The 11,360-nt window shown below is 42.2% G+C and overlaps 1 protein-coding gene across 1 annotated transcript; it reads right to left on the reverse strand.

The window, feature by feature from the left end:
- Positions 1–6,609: 6,609 nt before the first annotated feature.
- LOC130545783 (uncharacterized) lies at positions 6,610–10,820 on the reverse strand. The gene has a single exon (XM_057320538.1). It carries the CDS (start codon positions 10,739–10,741, stop codon positions 9,407–9,409), a length of 1,335 nt encoding a protein of 444 aa, XP_057176521.1. The 5' UTR covers positions 10,742–10,820; the 3' UTR covers positions 6,610–9,406.
- Positions 10,821–11,360: the final 540 nt, after the last annotated feature.

Here is an 11,360-nt window from a genome sequence, read left to right on the forward strand (position 1 = left end):
TATATTATGATTTAATATTAATTGCTACAAAAACTGAGCCTGACTAAAGCAAACACTGATCACAATAACGGTGACTTTAAACAACAATAAAACATCAAGTCATGGGTGTTATGCTGCAGTCCCTGTGAAGCAAAAGTGGTGATCGTCTTCAGTATTTTGACATATTTCCATGATGAAGAGTGGTTGTGGCTCATGTTTTTCCGCTGTGAATTGATTGGACGAATAAAAACAGGATGTTTCCGTATTTTTACAGTAGTTTACTGGCAACCACATCTCACAATCTCATGTGTGGGCGGGACTTTATTGGCACAAAAATAATTCCATACATATGACATTATGCGTAGTTAACTTAGGCATTGTAAGCTCCATATATGGATATACCAGGGTGGGGATACATGTCTTTTTTTTAAAGAGATTTATAAAGAGAATTATGCACATGTTCTGGCATACGCATGGTTATATACATCTGAAAACTTTTGAGCATAGGCACACTTTAAGGATGAAATGTATGTGATGGAAAGTAGTGAATAGCGTACACTCCCTTTAAGTGGGCGGGGGTTGTTAATGGCCTGGGGATTTTTAGGCACGCGTCAGTTGTTCTCCCCTGGGTTGATGCTTGGAGAGCTGTAAGAGACTACACCTTAAGAACGTAAGGGAACGTCGGATTTGCATATCTTTAAGACATCCCAGATAGCAACCAAACCAGCAAATCGTTGCGGCCCAAATCCGGACCACACCTTACTCCTCATACCACCTCATCTGGCCCACATATGGCATGGAATGATTGCACTTGGGTGGATCGCTCCTGTTTGCCAGGTTTGGGCCACAAGCAAGCCAAAGCAATGCCGCATGTCAGCCAAAAACAAAACAAATAAAGCAGAACTGACCCAAATATAATCAACACTTCATTTAAATTCTGGCCCAGATTTCTCCTAAAACCAACACCTTTGTGTGCTCCTGTTTGACAGAATTTGTATTGAGTTTCATTATTATTATAGTGATGATTGAGTCACGAGTGATGAACATCTGCTGTTAACAAACAGAATCACTGCAGAAAATATCAACAAAAACTACAAAAACTTTATTTACCCAAAGAAACACAACAACTACAACCTGAAACACAACCCAGCTAACAAAAGTTTGTTATAAGAACGTTCCTTAGAGGTTTTTCATGTGTTTGAATACGTTTTAAAAACATCTCTTAATGTTTTAAGAATATTACCATCATGGTGATCAGTGTTTCCTTGAGTTGGGATCTTGACCCTTGACCATTACTTTATTTGATCTGCTGAAACTGCGTGCTTGTAATGTGCACTTGTTATGGCAGTGCAAACGAGAACCTAAACAAATGGTGTTGGTATGGAGCCATTGATATCACTGTGATGTTGTAATTTGTTTCAGTGCTCGCATTTGGATTGAGCGCTATGCTGCTGATCCTGAAAGAACAGTATAAGATCAGGGAGCTCGATTGTATTTTGAATCTCAGAAATGGTGAGAATCATCCAACTAATTTAGTTAAACGGATCAACTGCAATGCATGCTGGGAATTATGAATGAGTTTTGTGCTATGATGTTACCCAACATGCATTGCAACATGAAGTTTTCGCTGATTGTCACCATTGTTCAGATTCATACACGGATGCTTGATGTATGTGTGTCTAAATTCGTGCTTCTGTTTTCACAAATCTTTCTAGACAGCAAAATGCAAACAAACTCCCAGATCTTATAATGTTCTTTCAGGATCAACAGCACAGCAATCAAACCAAATGAGGTCAGCTAATCAAATTTAAACATGACAGTAATTTCAATGGTCACCAACCAACACCATTTGATTAGATTATCATGTGCATTACCATAAAAAATGTACTTTAAAACTACATAGTTACAACAAATCTAAAGAGTAAATGTCAAGGGTCAAGAGCCCAACTCAAGGAAACACTGATCACCATGATGGTGACTTTTGTCACCTGGGAACGTTCTTCAAACATAAAAAACTGACATTTTGAATATTTTAAAACGTGAAAAACCTCTAAGGAACGTTCTTATAACAAACTTTTGTTACCTAGGTTGTGTTTCAGGTTGTAGTTGGTGTTTCTCTGAGTAATTATTTTTTTGTAGTTTTTTATATTTTCTGCAGTGATTCTGCTTGTTAACAGCAATGTTCATCACTAATGACTCAATCATCACTATAATAATAATGAAACTCAATACAAATTCTGTCAAACAGGAGCACAGAAAGGTGTTGGTTTTAGGAGAAATCTGGGCCAGAATTGAAATGAACTGTTTATTAAATTTGGGTCAGTTCTGCTTTATTTGTTTTGTTTTTGGCTGACATGGGGCATTGCTTTGGCTTGCTTGTGGCCCAAACCTGGCAAACAGGAGCTGACCACCCAAGTGCCATCATTCCACGCGGTATGTGGTCCAGATGAGGTGGTGTGGGGAGTAAGGTGTGGGCCGGATTTGGGCCGCAAAAATTTGCTATGTGGGAATAATGAGCTTTTTTGGTCTTATTAAATATACAAACAATTTGCATTTTAAGGTTTATTTTCATCTTGTCTTTATTTGCTTATTTTTTCTGTAAAGATCTGGCAACCCGGTCACTTTAACGAAGGGCTCTCGAGAGCGGCTAGCCCTGTGTCATGTGTGCAAAAGTAAGGACTTCTTTCACTGTTAATTTTATTTAGAGCGACCAAGTATAACGGGTATTATGTGTAGTTCGTTTTTATTTTATTTCACTTAAAATGTTGTGTTATTATCTTGAGATTTTACTCATGTGAGAAGAATGAAGAAATGTTTTATTTGTATATTTTTCTTTAATTATTTTTCTATAAGTACATTGTGCGTCGCGGTCGCGTCTGTGACGTCATGTGTGCAGCGTCAGTGCCGTCTCTCTTCCCCAGCCAGCAAAGACACATGGGGCCAGATGGGTTTGATGTGGGCTGTCTTCTGGGTCTCAGCTGGTTTTGTCTGAGGGTTCCGTGTAGGCCCCACATGGGTTAGCCCAGATGAAATCAACACTGCTTAGTGTGCATACTACAGGCTGCTAAATGTGACACTGAATGTTGAAGTTAATGAGATAATGAAGTGATAACAACAGAGGTGGAAAGTCCAGGGGCCGAAGAGTAAAAGTCCTGCCATATTTTTGTCATAATCATGGGTTTTGCTTAATCAACCCTGTGACACTACAGTGTTCAAGCATAGTGTTTCTCTAATAGTTACAGTGAATTAATTTTAAATCAATGTAACGCATATAAAAATTTGAACTCCATCGCTTTCTAGACACACACAGACATCAAGAACCAGCATATGAACATGGATTAAAGTGAAAAAAATTCTTCTGACTGATTTTTCTTCAGGCCAAGTCATATTCCTTTAACAGACACTTTATCTAAGCAGTCGAAACCAATAGCGTTTTAAAGGGAGATGTTTTGAACCCATTTACGTAGTATTGCCAGTTTGCGTATTTTAAAAGCTATTTTTAATCTATGAAAAAAGTATACTTACCTAGACAAATAATCAACCATCTATAACTTTTCAGTGCATTTTTTAATTTATCTTATAAGACCAAACAATGTTTTCTGAAACTCTTAATAATTAACAGAAAAAAGAACAAAATAAAAGCACCACTTAAGACCAAAAATTTTGTTTGTATTTGTCTCCAGAGTGCTTTTCACTTTTTCTGCCTTCCAGAAACCATATTCCTGAAGCTGGCTACACCTGACACCCGTTTCAGTGTTTGACAAGCTACAGTGACTAGTTTCAGTGTTTGACTAGTGTTGGCTTTTGAGGCAGTCCTGCATGTTCAAAAATTTGCACAGAGACGTTCTCCAAAATCGATTAGAAGTTTATTATCAGATGTAAAAAGGAGTAACAAAGCTTTGGGTTGTCAGACGATCTCCTCACTCCACCACAAGCCAACAACCCAGATTATTTAAAAACACACATATTTATTCAGTATTTGACGTCGTTCTCATCTTCTGACTCCTCCTTCTGTGTTAGTTCCTGCAAAACAACAGTTTTTTGCAACGCATCTTTTGCACCCTGCGGTCAGTTGCTAGTTTTAGGAAGTGTTCCCTAGAGACAGTTTCATGTAGCAAGACAACATATCAAAATACTTTCAGTAAAAAACTCAATCCTCTAATGCTTTAATTAAGCAGCGTTGTTTCTTAATCCTATGATTCAATAAAACACATCAAAACTCATGATTATACTTAAAACATATGCAGTGGATTAATTCATCTCTGTGTGACTCTTTGTCAGCCTAGCAGAACTAAATGTTCTGTCAGTTTAACCCACATCCTGTTTTTTATTCATGCAGCTCTTTGTGAGTTCCTCTTTTGTGGTTTCACTCTGAGTAAAAATAGCAAGCACATGATAAAAGCACACAGCTTAATGATTTAATGAAAGAAAACACTTATTGATTATATTGGTAATTAAATCATACTTCTAACTGAATAATATTTCCACAATTCCCTCTCTTGACCTCGTAAGAGGTCACACATCATCTTCTCCTTCATTTTCTGCTAGATCACTTGATAACAAAGGCATACTGTATGGGGGTGGAGATTCTTTCTTTTCAATAGCTGTCCTAAACATCCACAACAACTTCCAATTTTCCCACAGCTTCATCTTGTTGCTGTCGTATTCACCCTCTCTAGTAATGTCTTGTTATCTTTACAAAATCAACCCTTCCTAAACCCTTAATACCTTACTACTTATAAAAACACTCTTAAAAGTACACTTTTTAAACCTGAAATTGAAAAACATTGAAAAACACTCAAAATCACACAATAATGAAAACTTGATTATAAGGAATAAATGGTTATTTGTATGTCCACGTCCGTGAACACTTCACTCAGAATCTTTTGCACTTTCTTGAAGTCTAGTTTATCTAGACCACACCCCAGCCGGGGTACTGAGACTCTTTTTACTCTATTAGCCACACACCAACCTCTCATGTGTTTTAGGCTTTCTGTGAAACAGTCATATGTTGGTAAATGAGTACATTGTTCTTTAGTTATTAGGTGAAAAATAATTCTGCCATCTTCTTCTTTAGTTACTGCACATTCACCTCGTTGTTTGTTTTGATCAATTACTTTCTCTGTACCATATCGCCGTTTGAACTGTTTAGCTATACCTGCTCCGTATGCACAGTCAGCACTTACACAATGGGCCAATGGTTCTGTGTGTGGGCTTGTGAAAATATCGCCTGTTTTGTGTATAATTTGGAGCTGTTGGTGTTGTCCAGTGGCAATTTCAGTGTCTGTTTTACCGTGACTCTGTGTATCCTCCCTCTCTTGGACCTGAGTCCTCAGGTCCAAACCAGTGTCAGCAAGAGACCTAGAAGTGGGGTCACAAGCTACACAGGATGTTAAATGGAACCAAGTATCTCCCTTTCCTTGTAGTTGCACACAATGGGACGTGCGAGCTGTTACACGTAGAGGTTGAGACCAACGTGGTTCACTCCACTTTCTACGGAAAGTCCTGATCCTTACCCAGTCAGCTGTGACTGGGTTGAGTGGTTCAGCTGGAACAGGGGTTACCTGATGGGAAAAGGTTTGAATCAGAGCGGTTAGTTTATCAAAATACACAGTATGTGACAATGGCTGCACGCTGTCCTCTCTTAACGCCGTGGTTGGGCCTGGAAATTGACGACCTGTTAGCAATTCAAAAGGTGTAAAGCCTGAGATCCTGTTGACAGAAGAACGAATAGACATGAGAGCAATGGGTAAAGCTGACAGCCAGTTCAATTTAGTCTGTGCACAGATTTTAGCCAATTTCAGTTTAATCGTCAGGTTAAGGCGTTGAACCTTACCTTGGCTGGCCGCATGGTAAACGGCACCATACGCATGTGTGAGGCCTAGAGCCTGTTCAACCACTTTCAGATGTTCATTTTTAAAATGGCTACCGTTATCGGATCTGATACGACGTGGGAACCCATCGTGTGGTATGTATTGATTGATTAAGCACTTTATCACAGCCGTACTATCCTCTCGGCCGACAGGATATGCTTCTGGCCAACCAGTGAAATAATCAACAATCACCAAAACATAGCGTTTGCCATGCACCCGTGCAATCATATCTGTGAAGTCAATCACAATTTCTTCCCCTGGACCAGATGTTAATGGAAAAGAACCTTTTTTAGGCTTGATGCTGGGTTTCACATTGTGTTCCTGACAGATACAACAGCTTGTCACATGACCTGACACCATGGATTGCAAAAATGGATGCCACCAATATTCGAGAGCTCTCATCATTTGCATGTCACTTACATGGCTTACCCCATGGGCTTGAGTCAAGATTGAACCGGTCAGAGAGACAGGCAATGCCGGACGTCCGTCTGGCGCTTGCCATAGACCATCTGGCGAGCATATACCTCCATGCTGCAACCAGACTGATTGTTCTTCTGGGGCAGATTTCTGTTGTTCTTTGACCAAATATTCTCGAGTGAAACGAGGCAAAAGATCACTACAGGTTCTATCTGATCTCACCACCTGCTGAGTTGCAACATAGCCAGCTGTAGTTTTGGCAGCTAGATCAGCTGCATTGTTTCCATCAGTGATAGGGGAATCACTTTGGAGTGACCTGGACACTTAATTACTGCCACTTCTGTGGGTATCATCAGAGCCTCTAAAAGGTCTATGGCTTCGCATGCATGCGTGATTGTTCGACCTGAGGATGTGATAAAACCACACCTCTGCCATAAGGGAAATTCAACATGAACAGCTGTCACTACATAAGCGGAATCGGAATAAATATTTACACGGTTCTCACCAGCGTAGTGCATGGCTCTTGTCACTGCTATCATCTCTGCTCTCTGTGCTGACTGTTTCCCTTCTAACTTCCCTGCATCTCTGGTCACTAATGAGCTTCCTAACTGTTCAACTACTGCATAGGCTGCCTTCAGGCTCCCATCCTCTGCTCTGAAACAACAACCATCTGTGAACAATGTAATAACTGGTGGTGGGGTTGTCAATGGCACCGCAGACAGATCTTCTCTTACTTTGGATGCTCTCTCGGTGATGGGTGCACAATCATGCGGCTGTCCATCTCCGATCAGATCAGCCATATTAATGCCCTCATGTGTGTATGTGAGATTGGGGCTGGTCAAAATCTTAGCTATTCTTCTCTGTCTCAGTGGTGAAAATGTGAATGATGCTGAATTTACGAATGACATGATGGAGTGTGTGGTGAGTATTGTCAGTGGGTGGCCCATTACAATGTGTGATGTTTTATGCACAACTTTAGCTAAACCCGCTGCAAATCGAGAACAAAGTGGTTGTCTTTGTTCTACACAGTCTAACAACACACTCGCATACATCAACACTTTTCTCCTGCCCTGGTCTTTCTGAAACAGGACACCATGTGCGCTGGAGCCAGATTCTGAGGCATCCAGGAAAAAAGGTAACTCATAATTGGCACAATTCAGGTGTGCGGCATGAGCTAGCTGTGTCTTGAGGTCAATGAACGTCCGTTCAGCCTCTTGTGTCCACTGAAGTTCTGCTTTCAGATTTTTCATGCCATGCTCTTTGATCAACTGTCTGAGTGGTTTGGTCAGTGAAACATACATAGGAATATAGTGCCTACTGAATCCTGTGAGGCCTAAAAATGACAACATGTCTTTCACTGTGGTTGGCTTAGGATGGCTGAGTATACCCTGTCTTTGTGTCCCTGTCAAAGTTGATCCCTGTGCCGTGATCAGTCGACCTAAAAATGTAACACAAGGTCTGCACACCTGCAGTTTGTCCTTGCTTATCTTGAAACCAGACTTGTGCAACTGAAGCAACACAACTCTGGTAGCCTCCAAGCACGCCTTTTCAGTTCTGGCTGCCAAGAGTAGGTCATCAACATACATGATCATGACACAGTTCTCAGGTAAGCTACAGTCCTGTAGCTGTTGTTTTAAAACATGATTAAAAATTCCTGGTGACAAAATAAACCCTTGTGGTAGTCTGTTGTAAGAATACTGCCAGCCCCTGTATGTAAAAGCCAAACATGCTTTGCAATCCTCTGCGATTGGAATACAGAAGAAAGCGTTTGCCAAATCGATGCATGTAAACCATTGGTGCGCTGGTGTCAATGTGGACAGCGCAATGTATGGGTTTGGCACTGTCATTGTAGGTGTTGCTACAATGGAGTTGATGTTTCGTAAATCATGTACCAATCTGTATTTATTAGTGCCTGGTTTTGGCACAGGAAAAATTGGTGTGTTCCAATTAGACCTATAAGGGGTTATCACTCCCTTGTCAATCAGTCCAGAAACAGTGGTGGCTACACCTTCTTCTGCTTCTGGTTTGTTGCGGTACTGAGGGACCCAAATAGGTGTGGTGGTGGTCAATTTGAAGCTAACAGGTTTGATGTTACAAAACCCTACATCTGTTGGTCCTTGAGACCATAGATTATCTGGCAATGTGTCAATCATTTTTTCTGCTCCGTCAGCGTCTGTCTGCTCCCTACCATGGCTTCTAGAGATCTGTTTATGTGTCAACACCCCTGTGTCTTCTGTTTGGTCTTGCACCCAATATGCTTTTTGTGTCTCGGAATACAGGATACCCCAAGTTTCTGTGGGTTTCCAATCATTAGCTGCCAACAGCCTCTTAGTCATGTTGCCTAGCTCCCTAGCTTCATGTTTCGGATGTAATGCTACAGAGACGTGTGGTGCAGCTGTATCAGACATTTCATACCATTTCATCTGCTCTTCTGTCAGTAAAATTGGTGTCACTACTCCCTCTTTTCCTATCATGAGACCAGATCCCCTTATCACCCATTTGCTGTCTTCTATTTCCTGAAATAGATCTTGGTATTGTGTGGTGTCATCCCTGTCATAAAACAATGTGCAATGTAAGGGGTCTATGGGTGGCAGAAAAATGTCTATGTTTGTTATCCATTGGCGATGTTCATTATACCTAGATACAATACTATTAGTGGCTACACTGGAATCTAGCTCAACCCAATATATATCAGCATCTTCTAACTCACCACACGATGTTAACATCCACTGACTGTCTGTGGTGTGACCTGCAAGGGAACAATTTGTTTCTGAACCATCTGGAAATTTCACTATCACTCCCTCGGGTGAACATAAAATGCTGGCTCCTAATTTGATTAATAGATCTCTGCCTAAAAGGGGGATGGGAGCATTACAAGAGTACAGGAATGAGTGTGTCAATATCTGTTTGTCAATTTTTACTTTCAGCAATTTTGTCATAGGCCATTTTTCTACCTCACCAGAGAACCCTATTACTCCTACTGTGCGATTTGTCAGATCGCTATTGTCAATTGTGCCCTTTGTTACAGTAGAGTATGTGGCCCCGGTATCTACCAGAGCCTTTAGTGGTGTATCGGTTACCACTATTTCCATGAGAGGTTCAGCCATTCCTCTCACGGTGGTTCTCTGTGGGCCCCTTCAACATTCCTCCGCCCCACCCTCCGGGCCCCATGTTGGGTGCACAGGCGCCTGTAGGTTGGAAGGTGACGGGAAGTGTTGCCCCGGGTTGTGTGGGGTTTGTGGTCCCCTGCCACGACCACCGGTGCCACCTCCTCGGGGACCCCATCCCCCCGCAGGTGGACCGTTGTTTTGGCCTTGAGTCTGTGACTCATTCTGTGGACAATATCTTGCCCAATGTCCATTTTCTCCACACACAAAACACTGAGTCCCGCGCTGCCCCCCTCTCCCTTGCCCTCCCTGTCTACGTCCATTTCCTCTCCAGGGGGATCCCTGCCTACGGTTTGTTCCTTGGGCATAATGTGGGTTGCTATATGGATGGTGGTGTGTCGGTCCTCCAAAAGGAGAACCACTGTAAGGGGGTCCTTGATATGGGTCTATGGGTTGGGGTGCATTGGGAGTGTGTTGTGGCATTTGCTTGGCCTTTTTGGTTGTGCCCTCACTTTTGGCTTTTTCTAATTGTAACTTCAACAACTGTGTTTTAGCTCTCTCAAGTTCCTCCTCTTCTTTATTGGCCCTTTCAACTGCTCTGTCTGTGTGGTGCACTAAATGTCTTTCCCATACCTCGTTACTCGCCACTGGGATATCTGGGTTATTCTCCATTGCTTGTTTTACTCCATTTGGAGCTCCTGTCATTACTGCTGTTCTAAATATGTCTCGTGTCACGGGGTTATTTAAACTGTTTTCCTCCACCATTTGTTCCCACTCAGCAGCACAACGGAAATAATAGGCTGCTCCAGTCTCACCTGGTTTAATGCGGAATTTTATATTTTGGTATACGGTTGGTGGTACAGGATACAATCGCCTAAGTGTTCTGCCAATGTCTGTGCTCACCCTTGCGAATGGTGTTTCATTTACGTCCATAGTGGTGTGAGCATCGAGTTCCAAATTCTGCATTTGTGAGGCTGTCAGTATCTGTCCTAACAGGCATCTCAAGTCACCCAAAGCCAAATCAGTGCCATGGCAGAGTACAGTTAATTTACTCAGCCATCTGCTGCCTCCAGAGGTAATGGGTGGCAATTTACTTGCTATTGCTGTCATGTCACTATGCGACCATGGTTGGTACTGGAGATTCCCACCTGGTCTCTGCATCAAGGGTGCTTGCATCTGTGGCGCCTGTAATTGATGAAATGATGTCTGATTCAGAAAATGTCCAGGCGGAAATGATAAGAACCTTGATTCTGCGGTAATGGGGCGCTCTTGTCGAGTGTTCCTTCTTAATCTACTACTAACTGGCCCATCCACTGTCATGTCCCCTGTAATCTGGACTTTCATCATCCCCTCATGTTCGCCCATGTATTCTGGATATGGACCAGGTATGTATGTGTGCGGCTGTGGTGTGTGTGTGTGTGCTGGACTTGGTTGTAACACTACATGGTGTGGTGTGTGNCAAGTTCTTCTTCAGGAAAATGAGCATTTCTGCTCTCTCTCCTCTTAGTCTGTTTCTCCTTGCATCCACAATGTTAGATGCTGTGCTGAACAGTCTCTCACTGTCCACACTGGTAGCAGGGGCGCAGAGAAACTTTGCAGCAGTAGCAGCCAGAGTGGGAAACCGAACTTTGTTGACTGCCCAGTACTGGAATGGGCTTTCTGAGCGTGAGATAGTTTGCTCCATCAAATATGTCTGAAGTTGAACATGTGTGCTTGTAGTACCTGCGCCATGTTCCTCATCATGCTCCTGCGGGATTTCTTCAAACAGGCCCTTCAAGCTACCCTCTCTGCTGCTGCTGCCGCCTACCTGCACTTCCATTCGTGGAGTTTTCTTGGGGATTTCTACTATTGTCTCTGCTACAGTTGTGGTGGTCATTTTCAGTGACTTCTCAATCTCTACTGTCAGAGCATCCTGCTTGGTCAGTTCCTCAAATGGTGCCAAAACAGTGACAGTTTTTTCCAGCAAAGCCCACTGGTTGGCTGT

The sequence above is a fragment of the Triplophysa rosa genome, linkage group LG22, assembly GCF_024868665.1.
Source record: "Triplophysa rosa linkage group LG22, Trosa_1v2, whole genome shotgun sequence".
Taxonomy (NCBI): domain Eukaryota; kingdom Metazoa; phylum Chordata; class Actinopteri; order Cypriniformes; family Nemacheilidae; genus Triplophysa; species Triplophysa rosa.